A 23,216-nucleotide genomic window follows, 5' to 3' on the forward strand; every position below is an offset into this window, starting at 1 on the left:
TAAATTTTTGGTTTAGTTATTTGGTTCTTCTAGTAGCGAAATGTATGGAAATCATACAAATTACTCACCTGTACATACATATTTATATATCAAATAGTCAACAAGACATTTACACTAGATTATGTAAAAAGGTCTACCGAAATCTACTTATAAGAGTAAAAAACCTTTTTAAGAAAACTTAAGATCAAATATTTTGTAAGGGAAACCCCAGTGAATCATATGATAAATATGTACTATCATACCCATTATTCACGCTTGGGACTATCTTTCAATATTGCTTCATCGGAGGGTAGGAAATGCCATCTAAGTCGGGATTTGAATTCGAAAACAATCTCCAACTGGGTGTCATATGATATTTCCTGTCCCTTTTATGTAATTGTCGAAGATATTGATATAGCCTTAGGCTAGTGATGCAACAAAACTTCGATAAAAGAGCATTACATGGTTGATTATTGTTGAAATACAGTTGAATAGAGTGTGATGTGATTGTGATCACTAATGAACGCACATTCATATGAATATTTTTTAATCGTGTCGATTGCCTTTGAGATGGCTTTGTCGTTTGGAAATCGCTAAGAATTGAAATTTGTCTTTTGATCTCTATTTTACTTCTGAGATATCACCGATTCTACACATACATATATATTTTATTTAACCAAATTTGTTTGTTATTAAGCTTAAAGAATTGTTTTTTTTTTTGTTTTTTTTTTTTTAGTAAACACTAAATCACAATACATCAATAAAATCACATTTAAGGAATAAATTATAAAAAAAAAAAAATTCGTTAACAATTAGAGCTGGGAAATGGGTTAACATACAATAATACACACATACTATATAACAATTAATAACATTTATCAATAATATTAATAATAATAACCGCTTTTCTTGTAAGGTTTCAACGTCTTTACTTCACCGGAGGCTCCGCTGAGCGTCCTCTTTGATAGATATAGTATAGAAGGCATATAACTGCCACGCCCATGCCACCGCAGAGAGCCGCCCAATGGACTATATTGAGGGTCTTCAGCGTATTGATGAGTTTCTTCTTGAAGAAGGCCACCATTTCGCCATTGAGTTGAATGCCCTACGAATTGTTCATATTTAATGATCAGTGCTTTAAAATCGTATTAACTGACTAACTGACCTCCTCCACCCAAATGGCGGGCATCAAGACTGTTGTCAGATTTTCGGTTATCGTAATCCGATTAATGCTCTTGAGAAACATATTGAACTGCACTCTCTTGCCACCCTGCAAGGGCGTTCCAGTCAGCTGCAAATGTTTTTAATTTCAATAATATGCCCATAACCCGCGCCAATTCTGATAAGTAGACGCTTACCGATTGTACATCCACAAAGGTTTGATGCTTCTTGGCATCAGGTGTAAGGCCTCTGACCATTTTTCTATATTCATTCGAGGCACCCAGCATATGAGGTAAAGTTAAGATAACAGGGGCATCTGTGGAAAAATGTTCAACAAATAAAATTCATTAACAAGATGTACACTTCAAAAAAAAAACAAAGAGATCAGGTTTTATCCTTAAAGTTTTCTCCAAGGTTTTCTGGTTTATCATATCAAACATACAATTAATTATATGATCAAATCTAATAACTACTGACTAAATTCATCAAATTCTAGTTTATAATGCAAGTGCAGTGCATTTTCTTGCCGTGTATAATTAAGTCTTGGGATAAGTGTTTAATTTGCATATCAAGTTAATTACGCAGTCATTGCACTGATTTCCAGTGTTAATTATTTTGTTTACATGGCAAACAAATAACAATATCTTAACGAAAACAGAAAAAACAAAACACCCTTTGACATTTCAATGGCATTCCAATTAATCGGGAATGTCTACTTGTTCGATAAGACAACGATAAAAAGCCCTTTTGACCAACAAAAGAATTCACAGCCTATCCAATTTATGATATAAATGTAAATTTCAAATATATAAACATTGATTATAATGCTGGCGATATTATTATGCGGAAGACATTTTCGATACTCACGTTTTGAGCAAATAAATATTTGCTTAACTAGATTTCAATTGCACATTTACTTTTCTGAACCAATTTGTATGAGAATTTCCTGAATATGGCTATGGAAAAATATTTCAAATGCTCATTAAATTGACTGGAAGCCAAAACGAAAACTGTTAACTCACGTTTCATCAATTACTTAGAAGACGAAGCCGACAAGTCATAACAAAATACAATAAAAAAAAAGAAACTCAATCAAATGTCTTGCATTAGATTGAGCATCGACTTTGATATACTCATTTTTATCATATCAATATCAATCAAATGCCATGACTTTACGTTATTAAATTATATACAAAATATGAATAGTAAAAGACTGGATGAAAATAAACTCCCTGTTTTGCTTATACATATAGTGAGAATAGGTAAGTAAGTTTTACTTTGTTATTTATTTATTTACTTGTTTGCTTACTATTCATTTGTTCATCTATTCACCTGTTCATTAACTTTGTTGCTTAGCCTAACATTCATTTTGACTTTCCTAATCTCTTTGCATACCTTTGCCTTTGGAAAAGGACATATATTTGAACTGAACAATTGAGTCAACGAAAAAGTGAGTGAACAACTGAGTCAAGTGAATATGTGTATTGGCTTCTACACGATCGTATTTGGATTGATTTTTAGTATACCCGTTTTGTTAATGCTTACAGGGTGAAATATCAGCAAAGAATCTCAAGTATCAAACGTGCGCTCTAGGCAAACACCCAAACCAAAATCGGACATAGCCAACAAACGAAAAAAAAAATAAAATAAAATAATAGATGTTTAATACTTCAATTTGTAGCACTCATAATGATTGGAGTCATTAGACTCTCAACACTTTTGATTTCTGAAATGCGCAAATGTCTTGAAAGTGTTAATTAAGCGAAATGAAGATTATAATCAAAATGAAATCGAAATCAAAATCAAATTGAAATCAAAATCCAATCCAAAATCGAATGCAATTTTCAAGTTTTTAAATTTTTATTGCTACATAATTTAAGTTTTATATCAATTTTAATTAGCTGCCGTCTTTTTACGCCTTCGATTCGCACACGAAACGATTCTACCTATATAGAATATACTTGTAGTAGATCAGCTAAAACAAAAACAACTTAATTTGCATTTTGATTTATAATTTCTTTTGAAACAAAAACCATACCTATATACAAATGTTCAAAAAATATGATGAATAAGTGTTGGGGGAGGGGATGGTAAAGAGTAAACAACTTAAATTTCAATAATTAGTCGCATGCTGACAGTGGTAAATGACAAAGGGTTGCGTGGTAGGAAGGGGGGGGGGGGGGGGGGGGGGGGGGGGGGGGGGGGGGGGGGGGGGGGAGAAGTGGCGAATGGTGCTAAGAAGCAGTTCCAGTAGTAGTTAACTTGGCCATATCTGGTTAGCCAATCGACAGCAACATCATCATAAAACAAAACACTAAGAAGACTCATTTGCATAGACGACAATTTGAGGCGCTCACAAAAATGTCAAATATGATCTCAAGTATTTCCGGTTATTTATCATAATTCAACACAATTCAACCAAAACTATGTATGTATATGCCGCAAAAGTTTTGATTTCGATATTTTTAGTCTATGACAAATGGGGGCAGATTTAATTAAATTAATTTCATTTATATATCGGCTAACAAAGTGCTTTAAAAAACTGTTTTGTAGTGTCAAAATGTGAACCCATCAACATAAACCAAATAACAAATTAGATAAAACTCAAAATAAACAAACAAACCGATCGAAGTATTCAATCCGCTTTATTTAATATGATAATTAATCCAAAACTTGTGAAATACTATATATGCAGATCTATTGAATGAGATAACGTATCAAAACTGGTCTGAAAACAATTTTTTTTGTTTAAAAATTCTAGAAATTTTGTTTTCGAAACTATCAAGGAAATGCCAGAGACATGTCTATTACAACTGTTTTGTTTTAGATGCATATCTTGATTAACACAGTAGGCACAAGGGGATTTCCTATATCATTTATCATTGATCGTACATAATCAGACGGGAATACTCACCCAAACAAGTGGTCAGATCCAGGGCTCCAGCATAGAGACAACCATTCTTACGTTTAATCACATTCGTCAATTTATCGACACAGAAACACTCGTTATCATGTTCCGGGCCAATGTCATTGATGAAATTCTCACCGATTGAATATCTAAAGCCGGGTATACCTTGATATTGTATATCCGATTGGTAGAACAACTGAACCGATCGACAAATATCGGCACTAAAGATATACATCGAATCGCCGCGTTGACGAAACGGTGGATAGGCAGAGGCGTCTGTGCCATTGATTTGATTGCAAACCGATGTTTCACCCTCATTGCTGGCATTGAGCCACACTTGCAGATTATGGGAATCGTCCAGTTTTTGAATCTCCAATACTCGCATGGCATCACCTTTGCCGGTGTGAACTTCATAGAGCTCATGACCGGATCCGTTTTTCTGAAAATCAAGAAACAAAATAAACAAGTAATTAATTTCAGTTTTCTTTCTTTTTTTTTTTACGATTCGTTGCTTACATGGCCAAAGAATGAAAATGCCAAACTGCCATCGGGTTTCTCTCGGATGGTCTTTGAGCCGCTCTCCTTGATTTGATTGCAAATGGCCTTGGCAATGCCCTGGGGATTGATGCAAAAACGAACGCCATCAAAGAGATATTCCCTAACTGACGTATGAACAAACATGGACTGCGGATCATTGAAGACGGCCTTCAGATTGGCATTCAAATGGACCAACAGCAAGGCCAGTCCAGGATCATTTTCACCGATTTGCAGAACAGACTGCAACAAAAAATTCCAAAATGATTGTTAACACAAAGAACACATAAAACATAAAAGACAATTAAGTTGATGTTTAATTTTTGTTGTTGTTGTTGTTGGACCATAAAACCAGTCGTTAAGGCAAAAGGCAGAAGTAGAGGAAGGCAAAGGCAAAGGCAATGGCTAAGGCAAAGGTAAAGGCGAATGCAAAGCCAGGCATTAAGCATTAGTGGGCGGGGCAGTTAGTTTTAGCAAGCGAGAAGCTGAAATATTACAAATTAGTAGTAGTAGCAACAAATTTTAGTTTCTATTCATTTTGAAATGTGTGTTGTATAAACATATGAATGTATGTATGTATGCATGTATGTATATGTATTGTATGTATGATAAATTTGTATTTAACTGATCAATCACTTTTCCACTCATCAATTTTGCTCATATCGGTGAATAATTTTCATTCAAGGTTCATGCCAATCAAAACTCATAGTATGATGATGATAAGCAATGATCTTGAGACTAAATGATTTGAAAAACAACTTAATGCAATTAACTTTATTCAAATGCAACTGACTGTAAAGTCAATTTGTTAACATTAACACTTACTTTGACATCTTCAATTATGTTGATAAAGATGCCGTATACCCAGCTAAAGGGTGCTATAAATTGATACCATATTAAATAAGTTAGTTAACCAACGAATTAATAATGATCGAATGACATTTAGACGCTGAATTTAGCCGATTTAGCCGTATCAAAGCGTAAATGTCATTCTTTACATTTTAGTAAAAGAAACTCCACAAACTTTACTCTACTATTCAATAAAGAAAAGAACTGCAATTAAATGGTTTATAAATGCAATAAGTGTACTTAATATCATTAGATTGCAAATCAGCTGATCTGAAGAGCTTTATTTGTTTAGAACTTTATCTAGTAATTGAAAATGTGTTCACTTAAAGTGTCCTTCTATGCTAGAGCAAACTTAAATCTAGATTTGAGCTGATTAAATGTGAAAACACAAATAAAACGCAAGGCTCATGAATAATACAATTTTCTTGCAAATTTATCAATTTAATCATAGTACATCTTAATGTCTTCTTTTAGGCTTCAATGCTATTTCAATTTTAATATTCATTACGGTTAAAAGCGTCTAGGGTAATATTATAATTAATCATCATTAAGAGCAATAAAAATAATATAATGACACTATATAATCTGGGCCACAAAGGAAAAAGAACAAAGAAACAAAGAATAATAAACAAAACTAAGAGGTAGCCAAATAGATTATATCTCAATCAACACAAAGCCAAGCAATTGAAGTCCATTACCATTAAGTGAGTATGAGTATCAAAAGTCAATTTGTTATATTTCACGGTATTGTCAATGTTTAATTATTTATTATGGTCGAAGACACAAAGGCTAGACCCGAAAACCCAAAAATCTGAAACATGAATATACGAAACCCGTTAACCAAATAAAAAAAAAAAAATGTTCATGCAATTCATACATTCAATTGTATTGTAATTGAAGTCATCTAGTCTAACTAATTGTAGAATGGAAATTAGTAGTGAATAAAATTACTTTACGTTTCCCTCGAATACGTTCCATAAGACGCTTTAATATGCGTACGCCAGGTGTGCGATTCAGGCGCGAATTCAATCTATTTGCAAAACCCTGAAAGATATCTGTGATTTCTCTTTCGAATACTTGTAAAAATGCCTGAAATTGGTTGGTATTTTGGGGCAAAATATTAAATTATTATTATCAGTTATATTTATCATCATATAAAGGTACATGTATATAGGTATATGTATATATATAATAAACAATTGGATATATACTCACATTCATATGCATATTCAAAGCCACAATGCGATCGTTTTGGGTGTATGGTGCCGATGCCTCCGAATCAAAATCAAAGTGCACATTCTGTACATATGTAATTTTTGAGCCATCACGTGAAAAATGCTTCACCTTTTTCTGTCGATATTGTCTAACAGATATTTGTTTAGATTTTAGATTGGTTCTTCAAATCGTTCGATATAATATACATACTTGTAGACATATGGACCGATTTCCTCGACTATGGGTATGGCACCTTGTTGTATCATATCGGGATTGGTAACATTGAAAATATATACTTTAAAATTCAGTGGTTGAGGTAGATTGACAAAACGTTTATATTGATCAGAGCCATCTGCTATAATGACACTCTGAAAATGCAATTAGAAAAAGAAATCAATATTAAAAAAAAAAAAATTGTCTTTATTGTTCTTACTAGAAGTTAGTTTCAGTTCTTATTTTATTAATTTTCTTTTGTTTTTAAATTTATCTAGGGTTTTTTTTTCTGTTTTAATACTAATTAAATTTGTCACCTCTTTTTTTTTTATTGAAAAATGTGATGCCAATTTGATGATTATTTATTTATTTAATACCATTTTATGACCTTATGAAAAAACACGAAAACAAAAACTTTCATTATCTTCTCATAATTACATATAAATTTCAATTTATTAAACAATATATTCATTTTGTTTATCACATTTATTTAGAGGGGGGCTACGACCATCTTAACATCTAATTTATGACGTATAATGGATGGATATGTCCGACGATATGTCTATGGACCGGTTTCAACGATTATTTGATTAGACACAAAAACAAAAAAAGCATATATTAAGTAATGACAACGAATATGATATACCCTAATAAAGGGCCTGCTTATAAAATTTCACTAAAATATACTAACAAGGGGCACTATACATATATATAAGTGGCTGATTCTATATTTTCCTTGTAAATCGAATCTTAAATCTTGAAACCATATCTTTGAACATCTATAAGCAATAAAGAGTAAGAAATTCCAGCAGTTTGGGGGAAGGATAGGTGGAGATCTTCCCTTGTGAGAGTAAATCAATTGGGAAGAGGATAATGCATGAATTCGGCTACTCAATCGATGTGTATAGGTATTCCGTTATGTGGATTCCGATATACCTGTTTTATGGATATTGCCAGCTATAGGGTGTAAGATTGTTTTCTCAACAAATGCATTTGTTTAGCAAGAGTTGCAAGAGGGCGAGGGCGAGGTCAAGAGAGATCAATGACCAAATAAAATATTGGTAAACAAAATAATTGACACAATATACATATGTATGTACATATATAAAGTCTTACTTTTAGAAGCTAATTGATATCGATTGGTGTGATGAAAAGAATTTCGTTATTTTTTGTTTTTTTCTTATGTGTGGATTTCTTGGCACATTTTGTCAATCGTTGACCTTGTTAAAGGCCTCAATAAAAAAGTTGGCAAAAAACAGAAAAAAAAAATAACAAGTTCACAAACATGACTAGCAATATAATTTTACGATTTGGATACAATTGAAGAATTGTCAAAGACTGAAAACGAATATATATATGCATACATATATATTTGTTTAAATAAAAGACATTTTCAAGGTCACTGCACATGATCGTCATCGTCATCGTCATCGGCATAGGCATAGACATCGTCGTTGTCGCCATGAAAGAGCAGTATATAAAACGTTTGATTAACCTTAAGAGTCAAAACCAAAAAAAAGAGAGCCATGTAGATAGAGACGGAGATCGAGCGTGCAAAAGAGATAGAGCGATGAGGGACAGACAATTGACTTTGGCCCAAAATTCATTCAGAAAAAATAATTATTGCGAAATCAACAACCGAAAACAAAAACGTGACTAAAATGTTTGATTTTCGAAATTGAAAAATTAAAGAGATTGAATGTTTAATATATGTATGCGTGTGTGTGTGTGTGTGTGTGTGTGAGGGGTTAATGGGTTAGGTACCAACTTTCTTTGGTTTTAACGGAAATCGTATTGACATTGACTTTACACAATAATACTCTACCAAAGAGAAGTCTATCAACTGTTAATGGAAAAAGTATTGATCGAATTTTATAAAGAAACTCTTAACTTTTAATTCTTTGTCAAAATTTGTTATAATATTACCTAAAAATTAGAATTGGCCAAAAGGAAAGGCCATTGGAATTAATACCAAAAAGGGTTTTACTGTTTATCCGAGATAAGGTTAATATCCTTCAAATAAAGGCTATAGTAGTTACGGATTTATACTTTTCATTAACTAACAAATGCAAATCGGCCTTACTAAAACTGTTTATCGTAGAATACTATATTAATTTTAATATGCAATTTCATTTGGCGGCTAGTCTAGTCTTGAGTGAAGTTTTGAAAGGTTTTTTTTTCTTGGTTTTCTTTGGTTTATTTTATTGATGCAAATGTGACCCTTTAACTTTTTTGTTGTCAAAGTGAAGGCTTCACTCATTTTTATGGCTCATTCTTAGTTGAGTTTAACCGCACACGGAAGTTCATTGTTAACGATTTCTCAGACTAACTTTTAAATGAATAACTTCTTTTTTTTTTTTTGTTTTGGTCGAGGGTTTTTTTTGCTGTTGCTGTTGTTGTTGTTGAACAATTTCAGGCCTGACCTCAGGCGGGGTGCCAAAGCAGCAAGGTAAAAATATAGTAACTGGTAACTACCATGTCAACGCGAAACAAAACGAAGACCGAGGAAAAAAAACCCAAAACCAAAACCAAAACCAAAAACATAACGAAGGAGGGGAACCCTGAGGGAGGGAGGGAGGTAGGGCGGTAATTAACTTTAAGCAATTAAACAATAATATTTCTGCTTGCATTCTAATTACCTTAAAAACAAAAATGAATACCAAAAACCATCTCAAAGTCATAGACAAGTACTTTTGCCTTGGCTAAATGCCTAAGACCGAGAATGTCAAACTAAATTTAGTCACGCCCCCACGCCCACATGACCACATATATCAAAATTAACTGCACATAAATTAAGTCTGAAGAATTTCTAAGGCTTTGCATTTCAATTAGTTTGATGAAAATGCATTCAAAAATAGTTTTATTTTTTATATCTATATCTACACACACACACACACACACACACACACAGAGTTACGCACACATAAATATATACACTTCAATATCTGGCATGCATTTTAATTTCGATTTCATGGTTCGACCATGATGATGATGATGATGATTCTATCGCCTCTTGCGTTGTGGTCGCAATTATACTTTTTAGTTGATGAGAGGGGATTTTGTGTATTGGGTGTGTTTGATGGACACAATATATACATATATACATACATACATATGTATGTATATAGGGAATCTGCGATGTCATTATGATAATGTTCATAATGTTTAGTTGTCATGATGTGGTGCATTGTCGTAACTAGTTGCATATATAGACCATTTTCGTAGATCTCATTGCGATTGTTAAGTAATCACACGAATACGTAAAATAACCAGACCCAAAGGGGAAACAATGGTGTACAAATAAAAATGAAATTGAGGGCTCAATTAAATGAAGTGGCAGGTTAGAATCAAAGGTCATAGGTCTATACAGAATATACCGGAAGTTGAAATACGTGTATTTTAGGCAAATCTTTGAACTAATTCCATAAATATATACAAAACAGATAATCTGATGAGTTTAATATCACAAATCACTGCTTTTTATCTAATATAGAATATAATCTTTGAACGTATAATATACTATTACTCATTCTCTCATAAATTTTTTTGAATATAGCAAAAGCAAATATTTTCTCTTTAGATATTTGCACAAATAGACACAAAGTACATATTTCTAAGACAAAATTTCTCTTTATTTGGCAAACTAAACAAATTTTGACAAAGAGAACCTCTTGAGAACCTGCACATTGATCATTCCCTTGTTTATTCTGTTAGTTAAATATAAAAATTAGCAAGTCTAACAAATTAGTCATAAATTCTGAATCGAAACTTAGCATCAAGCTCTAAGATTTCCTACTTATTTCTTGACTTTAAAATAAAGTAAGAAGTTTATCTAGCATTATGTAAGTTATTCTAATGATTTTTAGAACATTTCGAAAATTTCAAGTTTTTAAGTGCAGCCCAAAAGTAGGCAACGTAAGATTTAGCGTTTTACATTGGCAAATCGAAAATTGTTGATATTTCATTTGCAAATTGCCGCTTATCAAACGATCAGCAGCATTAGTATCTAGTGGTTGCAACTCACCTGTTCAACCTTTTTGTGCACCATATTGGGGAATAGACACCAACCGCAATAGCCGCCCAGAGCGGCAACAACAGCTCCCAGGGCACTGACAATCAGCGACCAATGAAACATTTTGCTTTGACCAATCATTATAATGATTTGTTGTTTAGATCGGCGATCGAAGAGAATTTTTTCCTTTGCTCAGCCAGCTGAACAATGATGGGGAATAAGCCGGTGGCACCAACAACAACAACAACAACAACACTGATGATGTTTTGAATTATTTTTATTTTTGTTTTTTATTTCTGAAGAAGGAGCATGGAAGGGAGAGAAGGGCTCTGCTCCTATGGCCTGACCTACGTCAAGTCTGAGCCGCAGACAAGCCGCAAAAAAGCTTTACTTGAGACTTGTTTTTTGTTTTTTTTTTCTGTTTTTTTTTTTTTTTTTTTGTTATATATAATTTTGAAATAAACAAGTTGTTGAATGCGATGCGATGGCTTTTTTTCGTTGTTTTTGTTGTTGTGTGTGTTTTGTTGTATGAGAAATATTATATTTTATTATGTCTTTTATTTTATATTTTTGCGTTTTTTTTTGTTGTTGTTTTTGTTTTTTCTTCTTTTTCTTTTATAAACAAAAACGGGTTTTGTTTGGCATTTGGTAGTAGTGAAAGCTTTTTGCCCAGCAGCTGATATAATTAAAAGATCTTTTTGTAAATATTTTTTATTTTTATTTTTTGTCGTATATATTTTTGCTTAATTTAATTTAGGTCGATTCACACACATAAACGGCTAGGCAACAAAAGCGACAACAACAAACCACACACAAAAAAAAAAGAAGATGTTGGTTTAAATTAAACACGAACTTGGACTATTTTCCGCATTGAAAGTCAGGGACAAAATGAACAAGTCAGGATAATTGTGGCACATATTTATTGGCTATTGCGACGACCAGACCGACCACGTAATCCCATTTTATATAGAGACAGAGAGAGAGCAGAATTAATCTTTTGGGGTTTGAGTTGGTTTTTCGTGGGTTTCATACGTTTCGTGTTGGCGTAGGAAGAGGAGGAGGTTTTTTTGGTTTGCGATGCGATAAGATCAGGACTCACATTTGTATTAATGGAGCGCACACGCGAATGTAAAACTAAAGATATTTAGTTTGGTTGGTTATATATGATATACGTATATATGTGTATATATAGATTGTACAATATAATACAATTTTCACTTGGTAATTGAGTTGTTAAACTCCCTCTCTCACTCACTCACTCTCTCTCTCTCTCTTTTTCTCTGTCGTTACTATCTCACTCACTCGAGGCGCCTAATGACCGCGAGGCGGGATCGCGCGAACCAAAACAAAAAAAAAAAAAAATAACAAAAAACAAAATTAAACCAACAACATATTACAACTATCATATAGACAATTCGTCTACGAACGCTTCGCTTGGAACTACCGTCAACGACTGCCAAAGTTCAAATCAAAAGACAAGCTTGAAGCAATGCTTTGACTTATGGCTTTGTAGTCGGTCGACTGCCGGGCGGGGATAAAGCCCTCCAAAGAAAGAGTACATCTCGGCGAGAGACATCATACACAGAGACCAGAGTCAGTCAGTTGGCCAGTTAGCCAGTTGGCAGGGCTCTAAAGAGAGCTTAAACCGTTGACGTTGACAAGCCGTTAACTGTGAGTAAGAGACAATGTGCTGCTCTTGCGGCGATCAACACATTTGTTCAGTTAACTATACAACTTTTATCTATGCAAGTACTACCTACTAACTAAATTTCGTTTTTTTTTTTTGTGCTTTGGCGTTTTTCTTTTGTAATTTGTTAGTCAAAAATTATGGATGAGCAGCGGTACATTAGCAAATTAGTGCAAGTTGCGTTAGTATTTTGTTGTACATGGTTTTTTTTTTTTGGGTTTTGTCAAAGGAGAGTAAGGGGAAAATGTTGGCAATTTATCACACAATCTTAATAGGGCTCTTTGTATAATTAGTTGGCTATCAATTGGCATCTAAATGGTATTAAGAACCGTAAAATTTAAGCTATCAATTGGTTTTTCTGACTTGGTCACTTTGAACTTGATTAACTTTGAATAGAGAAGAAACCAATTGCTGCAATTGTTCAACTTTTATAATTCTGAACTTCTTTTCTAATAAATTTACTCAATGGTTTTGTTTTTGGTAGTAAATATCATTTAACTTATCCCACTTTACCAATCGTTGATGTGTTTCTTTTAGTCAAGATTTATATTATGAGCTTAAAACGGCACACGTGACTTTTTCCCCTTCACACACTTTGTTAGTCGTTCTATGCTACTTGACCAAAAGGTCAGTCTAGGCATTAAGCCATCTCAGCTACACATTGAGATAGCCCTTGGAAATCTCTTCACTCTTTAGCCAAGCTCTTAACACTTGTCTCTCTTCTGTCTCTTTTTGCCTTTGCCTGACATTGCGTGGGTGCATTTATTTTTACCTCTTATTTTTTTTTAGTGGTATGTATTTTTGTTTTTGTATTTGTTTTGTTTGTTTGTTTGTTTTTTTTTTTTTTGACAAAACGCATTAACTGGTTTTTTCCGATTTTGGTTTTTATTTTGTGCGTGCCACGAATTTTTTATTTGTAAAAATTCAAACTTGTAAGACGGCAACAACAATTGAAAAGAGCAGCGGGTGAAGCTTTTGTTGAACTTGACACGATTGTTGCCCATTGAATTGGATTGTTGTTGCCGTTAAATATATAAATTGCCTTTGGCTCTTTGGATTGTGCAAAAATGTAAAGCTTTAAATATTAAACAAATGCAAAAATTTATCAAACCCAAATTGAAAAATGTTAGTTAGAAAGAGACGATAATTTCAAGTTGTGTTTTAGCGTGGCTTGTATTGGTTTTTAATTAAGGCGGGTGGTGGCAGCTTTGAATTCAAATGGACTGAAAGATGGGGGGGTAACAAAAGAGGGGGGAGGGGGTTTGACCATCACTACAAAAATATATCAAATAGTAAATTTGTTAAAAGCATATATTGCCAAAAAATTATTTTATTTTCAATATCAAATAAAATGAAAGTAAAACGAATGCTAAATAATCCAAATCCAATATACAAAGTTTAATTACTGTAAATAAATCTAATTTAGTATTAATTTTAAGTCATTTAAGTATGTGTATTTGTTTTATTAACTCTTAATAAAAGTGTTACAATTTAAAGTCTTTCAAATTAATTCAATTCCATTTGCATTTTTTTTGGGAATATAAAGTAACCTAATCTTAAGTTGGTCCTTCTTTTGACTCATTAATCACTGCTTAACCCAATTTTGTTGGTGTGTGTGTGTATGTTGATTTCTTTTTAATATTTTTTTTTTATTTTGTGTTTTTATGTGAGAGTCTTAATTATTTTCCAAGAATTATACACATTTAGCCTACATTCTGAGGTGGCATTCGAGTATTTAAGTTCTCAGTTTCATTTTTGTTTTTGCAGCACTTACCTATAGACCATACCATCTCTCCACTACACCCGCCATCCCCCTTTTCTCTCTGTAGCTTCTTCCATTTGCGTGCTTCACGTTGATATAGTAATTTAAATATTTATTGCATTTTTTCCTTTCTACCAAGCAAAGGCTCTCCACTTGACACACTCAAACACACACACACACACATACGAGGCTCTTTGTGTGACCTCAAAATTAAATTCAAATCTCGAACAAATAGTGCAATACTTCTATGGACGACAGTGGGCGGGGGAGAGGGAGAAAGGTAGGGCAGGTGGGTGGGTAAATCTATGTGCAAATATACATAGTATATATCCTATAGAATGATGTATAAAATTTCCAAACACAATAAAAAACAATCAAATCAAACTCAGCAAACACGAAACATGGCAAATAGAAGGCAAAAAAAAAAAAAAAAACAGAAAAAACTAAACCAGAGACTTTCATTCATTCATTTTGATGTTGGCGTGTGCCTAGGCAATGGCAATTTATAGATAATTTGATACGAAACGTCATTCAGTCAGTCACTCACTTATTCACCGAGGCAGTCAGTCATTCGTTCGTTCACACAAAGTGGCACAAGGACACCTTCCCGGGTGTGTGTGTGTGTGTGTGTGTGTGTGTGTGTGTGTGTGTGTGGGGTGGGTGCCCTGCAAGCCTCCCTCCAACTTCAAATCCAATTTCAGTTCAGGTTTTCTTTTTTATAGTTCAAATGAATTTTCATTATACGAAATTGGCAAATTGTAATTCGACTTATTTGCCATATGCGGCGTATGCGTAATTTATATTCCCACGTTCCAATTCTAGAAGGCAAATTAGAGAAAACTAGAATGTACACATTCACACAATTATAATGAAGGAGAGATGACTTGAGAGAAAGGAAGGGAGAGAGAGGAAGAATGAGCTGAAAGCAGCTTAAAAATGCAATTAAATGGCTTAAAGCGTATAAAATGAGGCCAGGCAAGGTAAGGCCTGGCTCTTAGGTTAAGGAACCTTGCTTTGTTTTCCAAAATACACTGAACGACAAATGTCTAGAACATTTTCTTTGGCAATGACACTCTGTCATCCAATTAAGTGACAACTTAGTTAACACTAAGAAGGCAGTTTAGAAAGAAAATTATCTAAATTTAATGCAAAAAGTTATTATAGTTATGAATAACAGTATTTTCTGTTTCAGTTTCTTGATCATTTCTGTTTTTTGTTTTTTTTTTGCCATTTGAAGTCTATAGAAATTTTCTCTCTCTGTTTGTTGGCACAACAATTCGAAAAGGCAGTCACAACAGAGCCAACACACAAAGGCCTTAGGCCAGGATTCAACTAGGCACACTCGACCGCTTATCGTCAACTGTCATCGTCTGCCAGCAGGAGGATGTGAAGAGGAAGTGAAAGAGACAGTAAGACATGCACGGTCCGAGAGAAAGATAGAAACAAATACCACGAGAGAGAGAGAGAGAGAGAGAGAGGGAGAGAAAGAAGCAAAGGGAACCCCTTCTAGGTGGATGGACATTGCATCGAAAAAGTGGCATGTGAGCGACCGATTGATGAGCAGCAGCATGACTCTACCACTTCCCGTCCTAGTTTTCTATTCACTGTCCTGATGCCTGTCAGAAACTGTGTCAAATAAAGTGCTAAAAAATTTATGTCTCTACCTCCTCCCCTCTCCAATTTTCTGTCCCTCTGTTTCACCCTTCTCCAAGTCTTTCTCTCTCTCTTTCTCTATCTGCCACTTTATGCTCTGCCTTTCTGTGTCTATGGCTCTCAATAAATGGAACGCTGCTCTCGCTTAAGTGTCTCTAACAACTGCCAGACAGGACATAAAGTTGCTTGTCTAGTTATATCTTTATATACACACACACACACATATATAGATGGATGTGTGTGTGTGTGTCTGTGTTGATGTTTACCTCAACTGCCATGCTGACCCGTGTTAGACCCAAAGCAATTTATTTAGTTTCTGCAGATTTATGTAGTTTGCTTTTTAGCCAGGCTCAAAAAGTATAAAAGAAGTCAAGCCCTTCTTGGGAATTATATGACAAATATCATAAGAGCCGACTATAAATTACATAAATGATTAGCCAGCTCTTTCAGTTTGTCAACACTTGAGACTAAGAGATTTAGATGAGACTTTTGCAAGGGAAATCGTTGATCTCATCTAAAGATTGGAACAGGAAAACCACAATCTCACTTGACTTGTTCATAAATTTGGCATAAATTTTTGTTAATTGGCCAAAACTAGGAACATATATCAGGGAAAATTTGGGAGAAAAAACAAAAAAAAGAACCCACAAGGGAAAATCGAAAATAAAAGCGCAGTTCTGGCCAAGGACAAATTGCTATTTAATCCCTTTCAATTGAATTTGTGTTGGAAATTCTCGCAGCCTTCATAAAATGAATTATTGCGCACTAAGATTTTGCCCTAAACCTGGTGACTACCCGTAGACCACCCACAAGCAGCAACTGCCACCCATTATTACAACGGTTTGGGGCACCGCGAGGAGATGATGGTTCTCTGATGGTCGTCGTCCTTCGTCCTTCAGAGCCCAGGGACGCAAAATGCAAGCTGCAGACGCTGGAGGCCAAATCAGGCAAGAAGCAGAGAAACAAAAACAAAATGAAAATAAAAAGAAAAACTCAGAAACGAGACGAGAAAAAACGCGACGACGAAAGAGAACACCCTTACACACAGACACACACACAACAAAAAGGCGCCAAAGGAAAAACCTCTTCACTTCCCAGCACCAGCACCAGAACCAGCAGCAGCAGCAGTGCCACAAAATAACACGCATACGCCGCGTTGTACGTTTTGTGCAATGAAAATCAAAACATAAACCCCAATTTCTAGACTAGACGACTTCGTCGTCACAGCAATCGTCCTCATCCTCGTCCTCGTCGTGCATCGGGCATCGTGTCGATGTCATCGGGTATCCCATTTTGGGTTGCATTTTCATCGGATTTTCCAGCAGCGCGTGACCAAAAGCAAGACCGAGACCGAAGGCAAGAGAGATAGAGAGAGAGAGAGAGAGTCGGGGAAAGAAAGAGAGCGAGCAGGCGAAACACGAAGCGGAGTTTTGTATCATCAACAGCATAAATGCGACTCAGTGAAAATTGCATTGGTTCAGTTTAGTTCAGTTCAGTTCAGTTCAGTTTCAGTTTCGAATCCGTGCAGTCAGCCAGCAGGTGCAGCTAGGTCCTGCCGCCGTCGAGAGGGGCAAATCAAGTGCAGTGAGAGTTGTTAGTAGATACATACATAGCCACATATATAAGCCAAAGGCCTAGTGAAAACTTGTTTGGGAAACCCAGTAGGCAAGGGCAAAGAAGCAACAAAAGAAACCATGTCGACGCTGCCATTTTTACTCAGCGTGGCTGATGAACTGGATAACATAAATAGCCAATCCTATATGGATGATTTCGGTTTGGGCTTCCATCCGCATCGCCAATATTATCGTACACCAACCATACAGCTATCCCTGCCGGCTAGCACCGATTGGACTGGCGGCGGACGACAGGATTGGCAGGGACGACAGGATTGGCAAGGACGACGCGGTTATCGTAGCTATAAGTTTTACGATGATACGCAAAATAACCTCGAAGAGGAGGAAGAACATGAAAAACAACAACATCAGCAGCAGCAGCAGCGAGAGGAATTGCAAATGCAACATCATCATCATCATCATCATCATCACCACCATCATCATGAGGAGCTGCAGCTGCATCAGCAAATACAACAAGAGATGTCCCCTCAACAGCAGCAGCAGCAGCAACAGCAACAGCAACAGCAACAGCAGCAGCAACAGCAGCGGACCCCATCAACTGGTCGTCAGGGAATGGTGCAATCTACATCCCATGACATTGGTGTGGGCGGAATGGGTTTGAATCTTCAGTCGGGTGGCGATGAGGAGGACGATGAGAATATTGATCGCACTGTACGCATGTATAATCTGTCCAAGAAATGTTGCAAAAATTATTATCGTCATGCCCTGGAGACGGGTCCCGCCGCCGGCTCAAAGGTAGCCAAATGCAGTCAACTTCGTTCCGAGAGTAGCCACAAATCGAGTTCAAGTTCGGAGGAGTCATTGCAAAAGATACCTTCGCCCATTGAGTTTCTAACTTGCTTTCTCATCAAGAAATCATCATCTTCTTCAGCATCGAATCGAGCCTCCAAGTGCTTGGGCCAACAGCAGCAGCTCCAAAAGAAGACATAGAACGCGGCCATTATGCCAAAGAGGCGTAGCAATTGCTTCTGAATGTTGGCCAGAGTCGGTGTGCTATGTGGCGAGGCCTGGAGTTGGTTGCAACGTTGCGGCGAGTTGCCCAGTTCGGAGCCCACAACGCTGCCAGCCACCCGACTGGGTAGGATTGCCTACTAAGCAAAATCAGCCAAAATGGAAAAACAACAAGAAAAAGCATCACTCACACTTACAGCAAGCACAATGCGCGTCGACTCAAGGCAAAACTTTAATAGCGGAAAACAAAAAACACACAACAAAACAAAAACAGATAGAAAAATCTACATTAAATCATAGGAAAAATTACAAGTATATGAAAGCTTAGAGCATTTGGATTTGGATTCGATCCAGGGAATTGCATACATTGTAGCCGAAATGAATAAGTATTAAGGTAGTTTTTCATTAGATATTTTGCTGAAATTGACTTTAATTCCTAAAAATATACAAGGATTACCTCGATTTTCACTTCTGTTTATGTTATATACCAAATGTAACTTGACTTTTCGAAGGATTTTTTTCCTATATTGCATTTCTTCCTGTAGCCCCGTCAAATCATGGTCAAAATCAACTTGCCATGGACTTAATCAGGGCTAAAATGGTCCTAATCAAACTAGGGCTACATAATTTCCTCTTAAATTTAATCAAAAACATTTCTGTATTTGTATTTTATATATTTAAAATTATTTTAAAAATTGAAAATCTAATGTAAAGAAAAGTTGATGGCTTAAATTGCTCTCAAGTTAGTTACACTGGAATTAAATGTAGTTCATCTTGTAATTATTAGTTAAATTTTTGAACTGGCGAAAAACTGAAAGAGAGAGAGAACATCTCTAATCAAGTAGATCAGGATCTGAGTCCAATTGGTTTAATTAATTTTGTGGAAAAGGAGAGAGAGAGAGAGAAAAATATGCAAGTAACTCATCAATGTTTCATACAGGCCAAAGACAAAGCAAAAGCAACGCTTAAAAAAAGCTTAAAGAAAATCAAATTTTTCAATTTAACTAAACACACCGAATAAGAAATTTTTTTGCAAAAAACCAACAAAGGAAAAAAAAACCAATACAAATAACAAAACCAAAACAAAAACCAAAAAAAAAAAAAGAAAAGAAAAACAATTTTTAAAGCCAGATTTTTACTAACTAAAACGACACACAAATTTGTTAAGTGAACAATTTTTTATACGATTTTTTGATACCGAAACGAAACCAAACAAAAACCAAAAACAAAAACCAATAACTTGTATAAACATATATTTATATTTACTATAAATTTTTTTGTCAGGCAATTGAAAGAAGCTTGGGACACAACAACGAACAGAGAATATCAAAGCTGAACGAAATATGTTAATGTTATTAAACAAACAATTACACAAATACTTACACAAAATTTTCAAAATGCAAAAAAAAAAAGAAAAGAAAAACACAAACACTACATAAATTTACTATAAACAATTTGAGACAATTTTAATGAAATGAAGTAAAAGCCAAATTATAATGTCTAGAAATTTAAGATTCTAGAAAAAAACATTCTTATAGATTTTCTTTGAAAAAAAAAAGCTCCAGAGAATTGTTAATGGAAAACCGACAATTGCATGGAATTTTCAAGTGAAAACCATGAGATTTTTTTCATCATTGTTTCAAATTGTTTAGTTCAGCTTGAAAAATTTCGTTTAAAAAACTATAAGCCTAAAGTGAACCTGGCTAATTTAATAGCCTTCTCGCACACACACACACACACTAACACACCCACACACACACACATGTATACAGCGCGCAACACCAACACAGAGGCAATGGCAATGTTTCATTTTCACACAGAAAAAAAGTTTGTTTTTTGTTTTTCCTTTTCTTTGTTTGTTTTGTTTTTCCCTTCTTGTTTTTTTTTTTGGCTAGTGGGAGGTAAAAATGGGTTAAAAATTGAGGCAGGCAAGGAAAAACATTTCTACAACGAAGCTTTGAAACTTTTTCGACAATGTCGGCAATGTTTTTTATTTCGTTTTTTTCTTGTTGTTTGCTGGGGGAAAGTGAAACATGTTTTCAATTTTGTTTCAAAGACCTTGATAACATAAACAAAAAAAAAAAAAATAGGCAAAAGGGAAAGAGAAAAAATCTAAAAAAAAAAAACTAAAAAAGAAAAGACAAAACAAACCAAAAAAAAAAACAAAATGTGCAAATTTGTTAGAACTATAGATAAACAAAAAACAGAAACAGAAAATAATCTACTAGATTTGCCCTCGATAATATTTCAGTGTTCTAAATGTATTCTAAATGTTGCAAAATGAAAATAATATCGAAACCAAAAGCAAAGTAACATATTTACATGAGAAAATTTTATATACACATACATATATAGATATACATACATACATTTATATATACATATATACCTATATATATATATATATATGAACCGATATGAACTTAGACACAACTGTTTGCACTATTTCAGAGTTTAGAAATTATCATACAAAAAAAAAAAAAGAGATAAAAAAAAACACAAATTAAAATTACTTGAAAATCACAATACAAAGAAGATTCTGTATATCAAAGTGGGTTTAGTTTCAATATACCGATTTATAAATTAAACGAAACTTGAAAGTATTTTGTCAATCGTGATAGCGAGTTCTCACTGTATCAATTCGATCAAATTGTAAATCGGCTTATGGAACTATCTATCCACTCAAAGATGAAGAGCTCTAATTACAACACACAGAAGCAAAACGTAAGTAGCAAAAATTGTTAAAGAAAACTTTAATTAGTTAGTTCAAAACGCTCTTAGACTTCTATTGAATTTTAGATAACATTCATAATGGTAATACAAGAACAAATATAAAACTATTTACACACAAACACACACATCATAAAATATATAGAAAAAAAAGGATATTTTTTTTTCTCCATTATCAAAGAAAAAAACCAAAAAAATAAACTCATATCTAAATGAAAAAACAAGCAAAACTAAAAAAAAAAAAAAAAAAAAAGGAAAACACTTTTCTTCTCTCACCTCTCGAAACTACATACTTTAATACAAAACGCTAAGCATATCATAAAACAATAATTTGAAACACAAGTGAAAACAAATTTCAGCTACATTGTATTAAATACATATTAAACTTGAAATTTCAAATAAATAAACATAACAAACAAACCAAAAACAAAAAAAAAAAACATAGAAAATTTATGCAGTTTCTCTTGGTTGGTTTTTTTGTTATTCGTTTTTTTTTTTTTTTGGTGTGTTTTTGCCTTGACAATTCGCCAAGGTTATTATATGCGTCCTTTCTGCATATTTTTTCGCTAAAAAGAATGTTGTTTTTAAATTATGTGACCTTTTTTGAATAGAGTGTCCCTGGGTCTGTGACTGTTAGTTAGTCAAGGAAACAACATCATCGCCTTACACAACTTGCCCACTCGTCACCTTTGTCACATACCCATTGCCAGGTTAGTTGGGTCATTTAATTGATGGCATTTTCTTTTAAACTAAAGATTTCCAACAAGAATGGAGCCGTATTACTTGTAGTATATAAACATTTTCTACATTAGTTTTAAGTTGAGCCGATTGAATGTATGTATGTAAATATGATCTAGTCGAGACTACCCTCAATTGGCTCTCTATGGCATTTCCTTTCGTTTCCCAACATTTGCATGTTGCAATGACAGTGGCGCCACCAATTACTGCAATTTGAAAGTTTTACTTTTTTTCGAAATGTCCTGCTGGCTTCTTTTGCCACAGTGTGTTGTCCACTTTCTCTCTTTTGTTATTGTTTTGGGTTTTGGGTTTCGTCTGTCTTGTCTATTGGGTTCAATAGCACAACAAAAAAACAAAAATAGACTAATAGGCCGACCAGACCAAACATTGTTGTTCCTATTGTTGTTGGTATTGTTGTTGGGTACCGCCTAGTTTATTTCCTTCCCTCCTGGGGAACGCCTCCTTCGGCTATAAATAAATTTTTCATTCGAATGCAAACAAGTGCAACCAGCAGCGAAGATTGGGAAGGAGGGTAAGGGTTTATTCGTGTGTATTTCTGTGTGTGTGTCGTGTTGGTGGGCATAATGGACATAAAGGCAATGTATGTACAAAGTTCTTTATTTTCCTTACAGATACTCTTTAAATTGTGCAAACTTTCTAATAACTAGACATTTTCAAAACTAAAACAATATCTAATGTTATTCTAGTTGGATCTATGAAATGTGGGAACTTTGCTCTTTAATGTATGCAACTGGCTGAAAAAGTATTTATTGTATAATTGTATAGATAATAAACTTTGCTTCAAAGATTGTAGTCTATTCATAGGATATTTCACAAATTTGTGTGTATTCTTCAAAAAGCGAGTACTATAACTGCTTAGTGCATACTTTAGGGAGCACCACAGCCCTAAATCAGGTCAAATTAAAATCTAAGAGTGTGCTATTAATTTGCATCCTTCAGATCATCTTGGATTTGCTTGGATTCTATTGAAAAGCAGAGGCAAATGCTTCGTTTTAAGTGTAGGGTATCAGTTGAACGACATTCACAGTCAACTTGTTTGTGCCTTTTGTACTGGAAAAAAGAAAAGGAAATCGAAACTTTTTACGTGCAGACTTTGTTCATTTTTTTTACGAGTTCTTGCTGTTTTTTTGGATAGTTCTTTTTTTCGTGCGGGCGCGGCAGCAAAAGAG

General features: G+C 34.4%; 2 protein-coding genes and 1 long non-coding RNA gene across 5 annotated transcripts; 2 read left to right on the forward strand and 1 right to left on the reverse strand.

Annotated features, from left to right (window-relative positions):
• Nucleotides 1-716: 716 nt before the first annotated feature.
• LOC6643159 (sensory neuron membrane protein 2) lies at nucleotides 717-11,272 on the reverse strand. 3 transcript variants are annotated; one of them, XM_023176143.2, is made up of 10 exons: nucleotides 10,884-11,272; nucleotides 6,857-7,014; nucleotides 6,647-6,794; nucleotides 6,388-6,520; nucleotides 5,408-5,460; nucleotides 4,565-4,825; nucleotides 4,055-4,487; nucleotides 1,338-1,456; nucleotides 1,145-1,270; nucleotides 717-1,084 (listed from the first exon to the last, which is right to left on the reverse strand). In XM_023176143.2, exons 1-10 carry the CDS (start codon nucleotides 11,010-11,012, stop codon nucleotides 908-910), a joined length of 1,737 nt encoding a protein of 578 aa, XP_023031911.1. In that variant the 5' UTR covers nucleotides 11,013-11,272; the 3' UTR covers nucleotides 717-907. The 3 variants fall into 3 exon arrangements, with proteins under 3 accessions (XP_023031911.1, XP_015033745.1, XP_002066014.2); XM_015178259.3 differs by lacking the exon at nucleotides 5,408-5,460 and having other exon boundaries at nucleotides 718-1,084; nucleotides 6,383-6,520; XM_002065978.4 differs by lacking the exons at nucleotides 5,408-5,460; nucleotides 6,388-6,520 and having other exon boundaries at nucleotides 718-1,084.
• LOC124460744 lies at nucleotides 1,450-3,287 on the forward strand. Its single transcript, XR_006954751.1, has 3 exons — nucleotides 1,450-2,402; nucleotides 2,553-2,590; nucleotides 2,688-3,287. It is a non-coding gene; the product is annotated as an uncharacterized LOC124460744 (long non-coding RNA).
• Nucleotides 11,273-17,473: 6,201 nt separating the features above from the next.
• On the forward strand, nucleotides 17,474-19,211 carry LOC6643161 (GATA zinc finger domain-containing protein 10). The gene has a single exon (XM_023176178.2). The coding sequence runs from the start codon at nucleotides 17,668-17,670 to the stop codon at nucleotides 18,535-18,537; it is 870 nt and encodes a 289-aa protein (XP_023031946.1). The 5' UTR covers nucleotides 17,474-17,667; the 3' UTR covers nucleotides 18,538-19,211.
• The last annotated feature ends 4,005 nt before the right edge of the window (nucleotides 19,212-23,216 follow it).

Source organism: Drosophila willistoni, assembly GCF_018902025.1.
Source record: "Drosophila willistoni isolate 14030-0811.24 chromosome XR unlocalized genomic scaffold, UCI_dwil_1.1 Seg41, whole genome shotgun sequence".
In the NCBI taxonomy this organism is placed as follows: domain Eukaryota; kingdom Metazoa; phylum Arthropoda; class Insecta; order Diptera; family Drosophilidae; genus Drosophila; species Drosophila willistoni.